The following is a 16632-nucleotide window of genomic DNA, read 5'->3' as shown; positions in this document are numbered from 1 at the left end:
TATATATATATATATATATATATATATATATATATATGTATACTATTACCGAATTATTACCAAATTGGATTTATTTCCAACTTTGCAACAAGTTCTGTACAAATTCAGTTTTAATAAATTTTAAATACAAATTTGTAGTTTCACTGTTAGGTTTCTGCATTGCTGTGGAACCTACTCAGAAATTTGAATAACAAAAATGTCTTTGAAAAAATAAGCCTTACACTTTGAGTTCCGGGTACCGACAAGAGTGCACGATTAGTGTTTTTGTACAATAAAACTATTTTATACGATTGACAACAATTACTGTGGACACTTTACTACGGCTACTGCCAGTTTGTTATGTTATTAAACATATTTTCAGTATTACCAACTGCAAAATACCCTGTAATCTGACTGTTCCCATTGATAATCATGCTGAAGATGACTACTAATCTCACTCTTTTGTTCCAATCTCCTTCAGTTTCTTGTGTTGTTTTTGTGTTTACTGTTGTGTACTGATTCTGGGTATATATAATAGGCCAGATAACCTTTTTGGTACTGATAGTGCTTAAAAAAGTTTACATTTTCAATTTCAAACTCGATACACAGTGCCGGCTCTGGCTTTTCTGTCGCCCAGGCAAAAACATTGATATTACCCCCTCCTGTCTCCCAAACATTTTCAGGCCCAATTTTACATAATTTTCTTTTATTAAAAAAATTGCCGACTGTGCCTTCTACTTTATTTTTAATAAAAAATTAAATTTCAACTGTTACAAAATGATTATAATCCTTTGATGATTTATTTGAAATTTTGTGACCCTAAAATTTTTGTTCCCGGGACAAGTTCTCCCTCTCTCCCCCTAAAGCTGCCTCTGTCCATACAGGACTGCTGAGGCCATTTTTCCATACTACCCGATCAATTTCGGTTTGCTAAGTTCTGCAAATCATGAACCCCCTTTCTCATATCCCTCTGGCAAAACATTGATACCCTTTTTGTCTCCCTGTCCCCGTCTCTCATATCCTTCAGGCAAAAACATTGATATCCCCCCCCACTGTCTTCCAAGAATTTTCAGGGCCATTTAATATTATTTTCTTTTATTAAAAAAAAGAAATACAGACTGTGCCTTCTTCTTTATTTTTAATATAAAATAGAATTTCAATAGTTGTAAAATGATTATAATCCTTTAATGATTTATTTGAAATTTTGCGCCCCTAAAATTTTTGTTCCCAGGGCAAGTTCCCCCTCTCCCCCCCCCGTAAAACCACCTTTGTCCATACAGGACTGCCGAGGCCATTTTTCCATACTACCCGATGAGTTTCGGCTTGCTAAGTTCCGGAAAAAATGGGTACCCGGAGAAATCTGGGGAAGGTAAACAGAACGGGTGTGCGAAAGCACAGGATGGTTGGCCCCCAACCTCCCATTGCACTTCCTGGCTGAAGGGCCAAGAAACGGAGATCAGCACCGCCCGTAGGGACTGTAGAGTATAATGCCGCATCCTTTACTTTTTTTTATATCTTTCAGTACATTCAATATTCATTTAGTGAAATAGCTATCGTAGTTACGGCTAATGGCCTAATTAATTTACGCTGATTTTTACAACATATGGAAACACAGAAAACAATTTATCACGCTATTATCATGTATATACGATTTATCAAAAGAACAAATGAATCACTGGAACGGTTTATCCTGCACTGAACTGGTAGATTCTTCTTATGGCGTATCTTTATGTTGACTGCAGCGAGGAGGGGGGGGATGTAGAGAATAGCACAAGAGTTTCAAACTTTGCACATCAGGTGGTACCTGCGTTCTTCAAGGTTTGGGACTCTGATCGTTGCGAGGGCTGGCCCATAAGTGACAAACTTGGTTCCTAAGGTGGTTTTCAAGCCGCGTTTTGGCACTGTTTGTAGTTTACTAAGCTAAATCTCGAAGTTTTTACGACTTATCCCAAAATTTCTTACAGTTTTAGCATAGTTCTAATATTTTTGCCTTTTTTTTGTTGTGTCATTGGTTTTTCAGGTTTGTCAGTTTCCCTCGGCTGCCCTTACTTCTTTTTCTCTTTTCCTCTATTTCCCTTTTCAAGTTGTCCTGTCTTGAAAAATGCACGTCAAGGAGTTTCGTCTAATCTTTTCAATAATTGTGTGTTGAAATTTCTAGACCAGTGCCCTACATCTCTGATTCTATCTTCATTGAACCTGTCTCTAGTTTATTATGCAGATGACGTTTTAAATCTCAGCCGTACCTTCCAAATAATTAGTGAGATCTTTGTCATACTTTAATAGGAGTATCTTAAACTTGGCCTTCGTTTTAATGCTGATAAGTCAAAAATAATACTTTTTAATTTGAAAGGTGAGCCACATTATTTATAGCGCTTAGCGTGACCACTGTTAGAGCCGTTGACCACCTTGTTTATCTAGGTTTTTCCATTGGTTCGTCGCTACGCCGCACCCGATCCCTGCTCCTAGGCTGTCACGTCTGTCGTATATCTGCTTCTTATGTATCGGTTGTTGCAGCAAAATTTTGATTCAACCGCCTACTAATAGCTAGCCTTTTCAATTCTGTGGCCCTTCCTCACATCTGCTTTATTGCACTATTTTGGAAGCTGTTTATTAGAACTGATTGTCTTTCGGTTCGATAAGTATTTACTTCGGTTAACACCTTGACATCGGAATTCTCCACCGATTGGAAAATTTAAACTCGCAATTTCTAAATTTTGCCAGACATAACTGAAAACTTAATTCTTCACAGAATGATTGGTACCTGTTTCAAATCAATAGCATTTTTGTATGTCAGTGTCATGATCATACTTAGTGCAGTAACATCTAAATTTGATTCTAATTCATGTTTTATTTTCAATAGTTAGTTGTCGTTTCTATGACAAGAGTTAGTGCAGTACTCGGTCTTATCATGTTATGGGAAAGTTGGGTGTTCAGTAAAATAAGTAAATAGTTGAGCAGAGTATAAGTACATATGTAAGTTACATACTAAAGTAGCATACCAGTACCTAAAAACTCGGTTTTGACTAACCAGAAAGTAGTTTTAATTGTAGTCGACTCAAATTTAAGAACCATTGCAAAGTGCATGCCCTACAAATTTTGAAAATTTGTAATTTGTGGGTCATGGTTGCCATGTAATTTCTATTCCCCGAGAATTAGATACTTACCAGTATCTGCGTTCACTAAAAAGTAACCAGCGTTCACTAAAAAGTCCGAAAAACCTACCAATAGCTGACAATAATTAATCAGTAATTTACTGCAAACATGCTAAAATATACTGCCAGTGAACTGGTAGCCTATCGGTAACAGTAAGCTTCTATATCAGTGCTTTTATTGACTTTGTTATAGTAATCTGTTGATTGATGACAAGACTTTAAAAATAAAATTTGATCAAAATTATTCTGCTACTTTACTTTTATGCTGCTTGGTTTCAATTTTGCAATTGCTTACCTCTTGTAGGTTTCAATTGCGATGGCTATCTTCTGAATGTGGTTTATGACAAGGAATATACATAATTCAAATAGATGATTAAGATTTCAAATAGCTGATTAAGTTTTTAAATTGTTGACGATTTCTTAGGTTTCTCTTTGGAAGGTTTTTGGATTTCAAGTTACAAATTATATGTATTCAATTTTAATGTGATTGAAGCAGGAAGACGATAGCTTAACTTTTAAGTATCAAAATTGGAAACGAACCATTATTATTATTTTTTTTTTTTTAATGAAAACACACTAATAAATGGACTTCCGAGAACTCTACTTCCAAAAAAAGAATTCCAAGCACCAAACGGTTCTATCGACGTTCAGCTTCTACACCATAGATTTGTTTTCTACAGGTCTTGTTCTAAACACTAACTTCAACCCTGGTTCAATTAATCATGCATATTATCACCTCTAACATAAAATTCAGTCTATTGTATGTTAAATTCAGTCTATAGACTCAGTATAAAAGTGCATATAGAATGCAAAATCTTGCCTTTAGCAGGACTTACTACTTTTTTTCGAAGCCTGTTTATATATAAATATTTTCAAAATTGTTTACCAATATGTTTTAAAAGTATGTTTGAATTAGGAAGTGATATTCATACACATTCTACGAGACAGTCCGATATAATTCGTCGTCCGCTTGCTATTACCCGTAGATCTCAATTTTCTATTCGGCATCTAGGACCCCATGCATGGAATTGTCTACCTACGACTTTGAGAAACATGGATAATTTTCTTGAATTTCGGCGGGAATTAAAGCTATTTTGCCTTAATATTTATGGTTTTGATAGTTGAGTGGACCTCAAGTGGAGCCAAGATGTTGGCTTTGTTTTTGGCGATACTGGTCAAGTGGTTTTAGTTTCTTTTTGTTTTGTCTCTCTTGAAGTGTAATTCCGTTTCGATTGAAATGCAGGGTAATTGAATTTTTTTTCTTCTTCTTTTCTTTTCTTTTTTCTTTTCCTTTTCTTTTCTTTTTTATTTTCTTCTTCTTTTTCGTATCGTTTTTATTTGTATGTGTATTGGGGTTGTAAGCCCAAACAAGCTTTGCTTCGGGCCATTTGCTTGTTTTGTTTTGTTATTTATATTAATAAACCCATCTTTCTCTCTCTCTCTTCTATATTTGCCTTAGAGGTGTTGTTGACCGCCTTCATGTGATGCCCCTGAAAATAGCAGGAGCAAATAGGGGCCTACTACTGCTGATTTCAGACGCGTCGAACCACTGGTCATTCCGCTTCGTGTCTGACTTTAAGACAGGTTGTTTTGGTGAGTGCGCTGCAAAGATTCAATGGACTGAAGCGAGCAATTGCTGCCCAAATCATACGCGAGAGGGGGAAGCGCTGCCTATAGTGCAAGAAAAAACTCTTTGACGGCCAATCCCAGATGGGAAAGGGAGTTCTCTTGATAGTACCGGTTGTGAGGATCAAAGGTCGCTTACCTCTGACGGCAGGAGGGTGGTGGGTGACTCTAATCTCTCTTTTAAGGGACCAATGTCGCCTGCCCAAGCCGGTCAGAAGCTGGTGGGTAGGGTTATCTGGATGAGAAAAAATAATGGTGGACACCTTGACACTGCCAAGGAAGGCCCTTCAGCAAAGTGAAAAAATTGATATAGGTAAGCCCTATCTCAGTTCGCCACATAAGTGTATTTACGTTAACCTATGAAGTGTATTAAGCAAGTGCATAAATTTGATTCTTTTTGACAATTTTTTTTTGTTGGTATATAAATTAGTATTGAAGAATGTGCGTAAGCATGGCGTCGGTGTGAAAACAAAAAGATTTAATTTGATAGAAATTATTTCACCAGCATATATTTTATGCTATTTTGTGTCAAATTTTACAGTTACTACCGTCTTGCAGGTTTCAATTCTTGCTGGTTGTGATAGTCATCTGCAGAATGTGGCCTATGACTATGGTCGTTATATAGGATTAACATTTCAAATAGTTGATGATCTCTTAGATTTCATTTCTGACTCTAGTCTTCTTGGGAAGCCGGGATTGGCGGATCTTAAACTTGGCCTGGCAACAGCGCCTGTTTTATTTGCTGCTGAGCAGGTAATGACATCTTCAATAATTTAATTACTCAATTTATTGCACTAAACGAACATAAAACTGATTGAATAATACGAGAAAAATTCCACTCCAGTGAGCATCTACTGAATGAAGTAAAAAATATATTGAATGTCTAAGGAAATTTTGGAAGAAAAAGGCATAGATACGAATAGGGAGAAAAAAATGGGAGAAATGCAGCAATAGAGAAAACTGAGAGAGCAGAAATAAAAAAAGGAAAAAATCAACAGATTAGCATTTTTTTTTTAAATAGGGTTAAAATTTGGAGTGTAACTAGGTGCCTTCCAACGCTCGTTTTTCCAAAGTCAACGGATCAAAATTTTAATTGCTATTTTGTTCAGCATAGTCGAAAATCTAATAACTAAATCTAATAATCTAATAACTTTGAGGCAACTGAATCCCCCACAGTCACGGGGGGGTAGGGCTGTAAGTTATGAACTTTGTCCATTGTTTACATATAGTATTGGCTATTAGAAAGTATGCAGACGTTTTCAGGGGGGATTTTTTTCTGGTGGGGGGGGTATTTAAACGGTTGTTGTGCGTCAGGAGTCATTCTTAAATAATTGGAACAAAAAGTCAAACGGTAGCTTAAAGAGTGGGGCACAGAAAAGGGTACGTTGAATCTGATGGCGTGATTTTCATTAAGATCCTATGACTTTGAAGGTGTTTCTCCCCTTTTTTCAAAAATAAGGCAAATTTTCTTAGGCTCGTAACTTTTGATGGTAGGACTAAACGTGATGAAATTTATATATTTAAAATCAGCATGAAAATACAATTCTTTTGATGTATTTAATGGCATCAAAGTTCCGTTTTTCAGAGTTTCGGTTACTATTAAGCCGGGTCGCTCCTTACTTACAGTTTGTTACCACGAACTATTTGATGGACGAGTTTTCTGACACCTTTCAGTTTGCGGTATGATGATAAATTACCGCTGAGATCGGCCTGTCGGCGTTTTCCTATAATTCTCGGGGTTTTGTCTGACAGCCATTGAGCTTTGCGCGACTGCCTTAGACAAACAAAGCACTCAGCAGCTTTCAAGATATTGCTCTCAAAATTTTCCCATGCTCTCTCGGAATCAAGTAGGGACTTGAGGCATTCGAAGTTATTTGATATTTCCACAGCATGCTTTTCTCTGATACTACATATCTTTTAAATTCTGGAGGTTTAAGCAGGAAACACTAGCACCTGACTCACATTTCGAGACGTAGATGAGGAGATGCATCCAGAGTCTGTTGTCTGTATTGCCTAGTTCAGTTCCCCCTTCACGTTCGACAGCTGGTGATTAACGATCTTCACCTCTGACTTACGATAACGCAATTTATTATCTTTTTGGTCTTCCTATCGCTGCTGTACCAAGTCTTTTTGTGTATCCTCTTCCCTTGAAAGAATGTGTTTGAGATAGCGAGGTTATTTAAGTCGTTTTCCCTGATTCGACCATCTGGGAGGCTGAAGGGAGAGGAAAAATTCAGGTATTTTTTACCTTATGAGTGGGTGATCGGATCTTAATGAATTTTAATATTTAGAAGGACCTCGTGACTCGGAGCTCTTATTTTAAATCCCGACCGGCATTAAGCCTCTGATTTTCCTTTTAAAGCAATCTATCGATTCTTAGAATTTCGCTAGAGCTCATACCATATGAGCTCTTGGCTCTTCCGACCTCGTCACAAGTGCCATATGAGCTCTTAGCTCTTGTTTCTTTAAGGAAAGATCTTTAAAGAGTTACAGCTGAAGTGTGTATAGTCTCCCCCTCCCCCTTCCCAAACTGAAAAGCTCTTTAACGAATTTGGATTTTAAAAGGCTTTTATAGTCAAGGCCTGACCTTAGAATAGCTGCGAACTAAATAAAACAGTCGTTTATTTCGAACGGTAAAGTTCTAAAGCATAGCTTAAATGTATTAGCTCTTCTTTGATTTTTTTGATAGTGCAATTTATAGTATTTTCTAGAGAAGAGAAATTTACTTTTCACCTCTCCCGACAAAAAAAGAAAATATATCCCTCCCCCTCGGGAATCATCTCCTGCATAATTTAACAAATTTATGATCATACCTCACTAAACGAAAAGCTGAAAAGTGTGTGATTAAATATACTTGTAAATCATGCCTCACTAAACGAAAAGTTGAAAAGTGTGTAATTAAATGGATTTGTGAACGAAGATTCAAGAAGTAAGCTAAGAGATTATAAATATGGAATGTAAAATATCAAATATTAAAGTTGCCGCTGAATTGAAAAATTTGCATGAAATTTGCTGAAGATTTTTTGGATGAGATACTGGGATTTTTTTTTCCTTAAATCAAGTTCTAATAGCAGACATTTTTGTTTCTGTTTTTGATTTCCGGACACTTACTTAGACCAAGTTCTCCCCACGCCTGGACACATAAAGCAGCAACAGCAGTTCGCCAGAAAGAAATGTCCTGAGCTTACGACTGGTGCTGATCCTCCATTGAAGTGTTCGCCTACTTCGCCTCCCGTCTTGCAAAAAGTGGGGTAGCGAAGCAGCAATGCTACTTAACAGTTTTCAGATTTGTTGGCAGATTTTGTCTGAAAATACCATTTTTATGGCACTTGGTATCTACCAAGTGACATATAGTGATCACAAATTCTGTCGGTCGGTCGGTCTGTCGGTAAGCTAGGACGAGGAAATTTGGCAGGCATATCAGGAACCAGACAAGATTAAATTATAAGTTATTATTTCCGCGATTCGATCATCTGGGGGGGGGGAAGTGGGGGACGGTAAATTGGAAAAATTTTTAACTTACGAAAGGGTGATCGAATCTTAATGAAATTTGATGTTTGGAAGGATATCGTGTCTTAGAGCTCTTGTTTTAAATTCTGACCGGATCTGTTGACATTGGGGGGAGTTGGGGGGGGGGGGGAGAACCTAAAATCTTGGAAAACGCTTAGAGTGGAGGGATTGGGATGAAACATGGTGGGAAAAATAGACACAAGTGCTAGATATGTGATTGACATAACTGGAACGGATCCGCTCTCTTTGAGAGAGTTGGGAGGAGGGTTGATTCTGAAAAATTAGAAGTATTTTTAACTTACGAAGGAGTGATCTGATCTTAATTTAATTTGATGTTTGGAAGGATACGTGTCTCAGATCTCTTACTTTAAATCTCAACCGGACCCGGGGACGTTGGGGGGGGACCTAAAATCTTGGAAAAGGCTTAGAGTAGAGGGATCGGGATGAAACTTGGTGGGAGAAATAAGCACAAGTCCTAGATACGTGATAGTATAACCGAAACGGAACTGCTCTCTTTGGGGGAGTTGAGGGGGGAGGGTTAATTCTAAAGAATTAGAAAAAATGAGGTATTTTTAACTTACGAAGGAGTGATTAGATCTTAATGAAATTTCATATTTAGAAGGACCTCGTAACTCAAGTTTCTTATTTTAAATCCCGACTGGATCCAGTGTCATTGGGGGGGGGGGGAACCGGACATCTTGGAAAACGCTTAAAGTGGAGGGATCAGGATGGAACTTGGTGGGAAGGATAAGCACAAGTCCAAGATGCGTGAATGACATAACCGAACCGTATCCATTCTCTTTGGTGGATTTGGAGGGGGGGGGAATTTGGAAAAAAATGAGGTATTTGTAATTACGAACGGGTGATCAGATCTTGACGAAATTTGATATTTAGAAGGATCGTGTGTTTTAGAACTCTCATCCGGTCACATTGAAGGGAGTTGGAGGGGGAAACCTGAATTCTTGGAAAACGTGAAAATCCAGGTATCTTCCGAATGGGGGATCGGATCTTATGTCTTAGATGCTCCATTTTCAATTCGAATCGGATCCGGGTACGTAGAGGGTTGGAGGGGGGAAACAGAAATCTCGGAAACTGGAAATCTTGGAAAACGCTTAGATACGCTATAGATACGAGATTGATATAATTGGTACGGACCCGTTCTCTTTGGGGGAGCTGGGGGTTGTTAATTTGGAAAACTTAGAAGAATTGAGGTATTTTTAACTTAAAAATGGGTCACCGGATCTTTATGAAATTTGAAATTTCGAATGAACTCATGTCTCAGAGCTCTTATTTCAAATCCCGACCAGATATGTTGACATTGGGGGGAGTTGGAGGGGGAAATCTTGGAAAACGCTTCGATCGGAGCAATCGGGATGAAGCTTGGTGGATAAAATAAGCAAATGTCCTTGATAGGTGATTGACGTTACCGTACTGGATTTGTTCTCTTTAAAGGAGTTGGGGGAGGGGTTCAGTGCTTTGGTGAGTTTTGTGCTTCTGGACGTGCTAGGACGATGAAAATTGGTAGGCGTGTCAGGGAGCTGTATAAATTGACTTGAAAAAGTCCTTTTCCCCGATTCTACCATCCGGGGGGGGGGCTGAAGGGAGTAGAAAGGTTAGAAAAATTGAGGTATTTTTAATTTACGAGTGAGTGATCGGATATTAATGAATTTTGATATTTAGAAGGTCCTCGTGACTCAAGAGCTCTTGAGTCACGTTTACGAGTGAGTGATCGGATATTAATGAATTTTGATATTTAGAAGGTCCTCGTGACTCAAGAGCTCTTATTTTAAATCCCGACCGGCATTAAGCCTCTGATTTTCCTTTTAAAGCAGTCTATTGATTCTTAGAATTTTGCTAGAACTTATACCATATGAGCTCTTGGCTCTTCTGACCTAGTCACAAGTGCCATACGAGCTCTTAGCTCTTGTTACATATAAAAATAATGTTTGCTGAAAGAGCAAAAAATTAGTAAATAATTAGAGCAAAGAGCTACAAGTTGTGCTCCGCCGTGCAAAAATTTGGATAGCAAAGTAGCAATTCTACTTGGCAGTTTTCATGGCCTAGTAAAATTTGTGGTAGATTTTGTCTGAAAATACCAGTGCTTCCACTATCTCCGACTTTTTGGGTGTTTCTTCAAAAATCTGTCTTCTTGAAAAAAAATTCGGTTCCCCAAAAATCCCCGTATCGTTCATCGATGCAAAGAGAGTTACTTTAGGCAGCTTGACCTTGAGTTTAATTTTTTTTTTCTTTTGCGATTCTGTTTAATTTTCAAACGTTTGAAAATATTAAAGAGTTAGATTGAAAAATTATTCTAAAATGAAAAGAGAAAAGCATGGTACCTATGCAGAGATGGGGAGGGGAAACCTTGATAAATTCGGGGATATTCTCACTATCGAACTGTTAATTAGATGAACATATCACTTGAGACCTATTTTTTGGTTTCTTTCAAAATATAACCGTCGTTTTACTCAGAAATTAAATGGACGCTTTAAGATGATACCCTTTTTTCTTATTTTCTTTACTCCAGGTTTTGGGCATAATATATTAATTTTAAACACATAATAATTGAATGTGTGATAGATTAAAGGGTACTTATGTATTGAATTTGCGATAGATTAAAGGGTAATTAGGTAAAGGGTATATTAAAGGGTATTATAATGCCAGTCCCGGTTTTGCTACTTTAGTCACTTCCAAGTAAGCAAGGACGATGAAATTTGGCAGAAGTATCAGGGACCAGAACAAATCAAATTGAATATAGTCATTTTCCCGATTTGACAATATGGGGGGGAGTGGGAGTCGGTTAATTCGGAAAAATAGAAAACATGAAGTATTTTTAACTTACGATTATGAACGGGTGATGGGATCCTAATGAAAATTGATTTTTGCAAGGATATAGGGCCTCAGAGCTCTTATTTTAAATCCCGACCAGATCCGGTGACATTGGGGGGAGAGTTAGAGGGATTGGATTGAATTTGGATTGATAGATTGGATTGAATTTGCGATAGATTAAAGGGTAATTATGTATTATAATGCCAACACTCAAGTTTACAGTGTGTAAAAATCGAGAACAAAACACTTTTATCTTTCTGTAGTACACTCAGTGAATAACAAGTGCAGGTGACAGAATACATTGGAATATTAATTTGGGCTTATATTGGCACATTAATTAGGGGGTGGGGGTCAGGTTAGCTTAGGTCAGGCTACCAACACCCCCACTCCCCCTCTCACTCCCCTCCCTAATGTGCAAATATATAGTCTAATTTATTTTTAAAGTATTATATTTTCATCATGTTTTGGCATTTTTCATTAGGATTAACCTAACTTCACTTCTTGAGTATATCGATCAATGGAATTGTTGTCCATCAATGTATCCATCAATATATAAGTATATTGGTGTTGGCGGTATAATATACAATGGCGGTATAGTGGCGGTATAGTGGCGGTATAGTATATAATGGTGGTATAGTGGCGGTATAATGTATAATGGTGGTATAGTGGCGGTATAATATATAAGTATCCATCAATGCAATTAATGTTTATGCCAGGAATCTTCACCATTTAAAAATTATGTGGAATTTTGCCTAAGAATTAATTACTTTTCGTTTTTCCTTGAGAATTTTATTTTGCACATAAACTTTCATCTTCAAATGTATTCCCCCTCCTCCTCCTCCCCTCACCATTTCTATTCTGGTGTCCTCCCCTTAGCAGTATTTTTGGCCGGCGTCCATGCTTGATTGAGTGGTTAAACTGCAGTCTAGAATCTTTTTATGTCCGTGGAACGTTGTTAAGTAAGTGAATGAAACTTTACGGAATAGATATTCTTCTCAATTTTGGGGATTGGATTTTTTTTAATACATAGGTCTACCTGCACAACTTCTAATGTTTGAGCAATTATTAACCCTGTAAGAAGGCTAATCCCAAGATAGAAACTATCGTAATAAAAAAAATTATGGTAGAATTGGATTTGCCATTTAAAACTTTTCCTAAATATTATCTTCTTACCGTAAAAATTACAGCCCCTCAGTGAGACAAAATTAAGCTATAGATTATCTTTAACTTCGGGAATAGTTGATTAAAACGAAAGCGACCTCATGACTATAGCTTAATGAATTTACTAATTAAATTCAGTTAAATTGAATTTCTGAATTAAAATAGAATAGTTGTGAGCATCAAGTCATGGCTAATTGTAGAAAAAGCACTACACAATGCCGAACTAGAGTGATTGATGATTCATAAAAAATTGTATAATATAGCCGCGAGTAAAAATACGGTTATTATTTCCAGATTGTTTGCTTGTAAAGTTTTTATTATTTTCAGTTTTTCTTTTTTTCTTCTTTTACAAACGGCTTGTCTTTATTTGTTCCTTTGCTACCTGATATCTGTGTTTGAAGATTGATTAAACAGTTCTTGGCGGTGAACAAAAAGTAAAGCGACCCAAAAGTAACCAAAATTCTAGAAAAGAGCAACTACAAAATAAAAAAGATTTGTTTTCGTTTTTGATATTCTTTTTTTTTTTTACCAGGTGATGTATCTCTTTTCTTCTACGAGAAGAGATGTATATCTTCTCACGCTGCTGCCTTTTTAAACTTGTTCAAACTAAAAGCTTTGAGTTTCAGTGTCACTATGTGAAAATTTACTCTTAAATTGTTGTTGTCCTTCACCACTTCTCTTAAACTGAAAGCGAATGTTTGTCCAAATCTCGTACAAATAGCCAAATTCTCTCAAAACCGTTTATTTGTCAATTGAAAGAATCTTAAAAGATCTGGTAGTAATCAAGGTGTACTTACAGCCAAAGCAGGTAATTGGAAGGCTTGAACGTGGAAGATTAGTGGCCTAAAACAGTCACACTACAATGTAGCACAAATTCACTGTTTATTTTGGGGATTGGGATTGGATTAGGAACAAAACTACTATCACAGCTTGATAATGCATGTGACTGCCAGGCTGCCAATCAATATAATTCTCCCAGAAAATCAAATGGTGCTTTGTATCGTTGTAGCACAGTGATCATCGAGAATCAAGCATGCAGTTATGTATGCATTATTTTTTATAATACCAATAGCATTGGAGTGTACAAATCCGTCCATAAAGTAACAGCAATAAGCTATATACAGTAAAATGCAATAAGCAGAAAGCTATATAGGACAAAATGTGAAATTCGGAACATCAGTCTAGTACTGATGTGGCAACTTTCTACACTACGAATCTGGAAAGCAAAAGAGGAAAGCATTTGGACTCGAGCCTTTTTCAGCTTGATTTCAGGTAGTCACCTTTTTACGAATGGATAGTACATTGTCCTTTATAGCTACCAGCAGTTTTAAGATTCTTTCAACTGACAAATAATACTTTTATGGCTTGTCACTGAATCAGCTTACATTATTAATTGTGATTCAGAAAACTATTGATATTTCTATCTGCAAGCTATACTAAATTACATTTGTTACTTTTCTGCAAATTATACGTATAAAAATGCTTTTTGCTCAAAACAAAGCTGTCAAAACGCAAGTTATGCTGCTAAGGTTTCAGAAGCTTTTGGAATTCTGCTACTGGCAGCTTTGGGACTTAACACCTGTTTGTCTCCATTTCTAACAGCCTGCTGAGGGTTGTTTTTTGGTTTCAGTCGTTGCCTAGCATTTCACCTGCTAACATCTTGTGATTTACGAGAATAACTTTGGTTTGTTAACCTTTTGGTGTACAAAGTAGCTAATCAAAAAAAGGTCTGGCCTACATGCAGAAAAAGAGCGTTTTCTAATTCAGTCAAATGAGGAGGTTACAATTTTCCTTTTCGTGCAGAAGCTGAAAAGTGTGCTTTAATTCATTCTGCTAATTCGAAAGAAAGTTGGTTGTGCCCTGACTGTTCCTATAAAGGTGCTTTCACCATGCACGTAAACTATCTAAAGTTGCCTTTTCTCTCTTTCCCTCACCCCCCTAATTCTCCAAATTCGAGATTGGTATCCTCAAGAAGACTAAGGTCGAATCTCTGTTGAGTCTACTTTTACAGAAACTGAATCCAGCTTCCTCCTACATTCATCACGTTCCCCTCTCAGAAATCTGCTTGTCGCATAAGAACAACACCATTGTTTTTATAAACCTCCCTTCTACTCTGAGCACCACCAGTGAAAGCTCGAACTCCTCCTCACGGGAAGTATCAATGCATAACGAAATTCACCTAATTTTTGCTAAATTTGATTCAATCTATCAGACCAAGTTTTGTCCCGATGTGGCCTGCTCCTATTGTTAAAGACTTCGACGTCAAGTCGAGATCCCCACAATCAGATTTAGAAATGCTAGCCGGAGGCTGTTTTGCAGCTTTTAGAATTAAAGTATATGCTAGAGGGGGCTTTGATCTATATTCTCATTATTATTTCCAATCCACTGTCAACAACACACAATATCGAAATCCCCTCCTAATTCGACAGATTTAGTATAATCCCGCCGACATTCCACCTTCCTAACCAAGTAAGATGGATAAAAAAAAAATTGTGACGTCACCTGAGTGGCAGAATAATTGAGAAGTAACTAATCCGGCCAATTAAATAACCGATATTCACAATGTGTCAAATGTTAATAACTGAATCTGTCGAAATAAAAATGATGAAGAATTATTGATTTTCTATGAATTGAAAGGTCTTACAACAAAGAACATTGCTGCTAGTCTAATCCTTTGAGTTTGTTATATTTTGGATTTATCGATATATCTTCAAAGCACATGAAGTGTTATGCTTTTTCACTAGTCAAACGTCTAAAATACAGATCTAATGTCTTATTTATTTGATTTTTAGTACCCTGAACTCAATGTTCTAATAATGAGGCGGTTCTCACAACCTGGTGATGTGCAAACAGCGTTAGAATGCGTTTTAAATTCAGATGGATTAGAAAGAACGAAAGAATTGGCCAGGCAACACTGTCAAGAAGCCCAGAGGCAGGCTCGCCAGCTAAATCCCTCTGAATTCAGGAACGGAATGGAAGCTTTAGCACAGTTGGTTTTACAACGGTTAAAATAAGATTTTATTTTAACTTGAAATTAACGTTATCTAGGTTTAGTTTTTTTCCTAGTAAAAATTAATTTGTTTTATATTTCGTCTGATGTAGGAACAAGTCCATACATTCAAGGGGATTACCCCTCTCCCTGTCAACATGAAAAAATTTGTAAAATGTAAAATTGGCTGTTGCCTATATATCCTGTTTTTATTATTTTATTGTTAAAACTAGATGTTTTCCAGAGAAATTGCCTTCGGATTGTTATGGGTACCCAGCTGACTGACCGTATTCAAAACAGCAGGTGGCTAGGCCACGTTCTGCGGATGAAGGATGGCAGATCGCCGAAGTTTGTCCTTTTTGGCCAACCGTCTGGGGCTGCACGGAAAGCAGGTCGTCCTCGTCCGGGGTGGGAGGATATCATGAAAAAAGGTCTAAAGGAAATGGGAACTTCCTGGGAGGGTGTAAAGAGGGAAGCCTTGAATAGATTAGGTTGGAGGAGGAGCGCGTGTAGCTGTGTTGGCCTCAGGCGGCTTGGTGCTGCAGTTAGTATTATTAGTAGTAGTAGTATCCCCGTCGAACAAGCTGCATATTTATAATTAGAAGAAAAGGGCTAGAAAAACTTGATGACGGTGAAAGTTGAACCTAACATTCATGACAGTATTGACAACATAGAACCGACGTAAAACATATGTAACATAGAATCAGAATCCATCGCTGCACATTCGGTAAGCACGGCTAATCCCAGTCTAAATAAACTGCAAATATGACTGCAGCTAGATTGAGGAGTGTGACTTCGTGTATGAGACTGTCAAAATATCCATTAAAAAAACAAAAGATACATTAACTTTTATTGTTTTTTTTGTTCATTCTTATAAGACCTACCTTCCTTTTATTCGGTGATCAGATAAGATATTTATTCAAAAAAATCTCTATCACAAGCCCACAAAGGGCCAAATTTGGATTTCGATGTCAACAAATCGTATGGTTGCACTAAATCGGGCAAAATGCAAAAATCAACAGGGAGAATGCAAATAACAAAAACGAATAATCATTTATGAGTCAGCAATTGAACTGTAAAAAGTTAATTAAAAAGTTAAAAAGATAAAAACTAGTCAAACTAAACTTAAACAAAATCAAGTCAGAGAAAGAGATAAAAGGGGCATTAAAAAAAGAGGAAGGGAGCAGAATAAGTGAATAAATACAAAAAAGAATGAGATAAAAACCTATATATAAATTAAGAGGGACACTAAAAAAGTATCAATGATTTAACTGCACAAAGTCAGTAAAAGAGTTAAAAAGGTAAAAACTGGTCATAAAAGGGGGGGGGGACAAAAATAAGTGAATAAACACAAAAAAGAACGAAATATAAAATATATGAAAATTA

The 16632-nt window shown here is 36.9% G+C and overlaps 1 protein-coding gene across 1 annotated transcript in view; it reads left to right on the top strand.

The window, feature by feature from the left end:
• The window catches only part of LOC136034353 (all trans-polyprenyl-diphosphate synthase PDSS1-like), a 51275-nt gene extending 35933 nt beyond the window's left edge, over positions 1–15342 (top strand). The window contains exons 7-8 of the mRNA XM_065715485.1: positions 5316–5510; positions 15050–15342. Of these exons, the coding sequence (XP_065571557.1) occupies positions 5316–5510; positions 15050–15271 (417 nt within the window). The 3' untranslated portion in view covers positions 15272–15342. The remainder of the gene's footprint in view (positions 1–5315; positions 5511–15049) is intronic.
• The last annotated feature ends 1290 nt before the right edge of the window (positions 15343–16632 follow it).

This window comes from Artemia franciscana, chromosome 13 (assembly GCF_032884065.1).
Source record: "Artemia franciscana chromosome 13, ASM3288406v1, whole genome shotgun sequence".
Lineage (NCBI taxonomy): Eukaryota > Metazoa > Arthropoda > Branchiopoda > Anostraca > Artemiidae > Artemia > Artemia franciscana.
The sequence above is the reverse complement of the archived record's forward strand: the minus strand, read 5'-3'. Positions and strand labels throughout refer to the sequence as shown.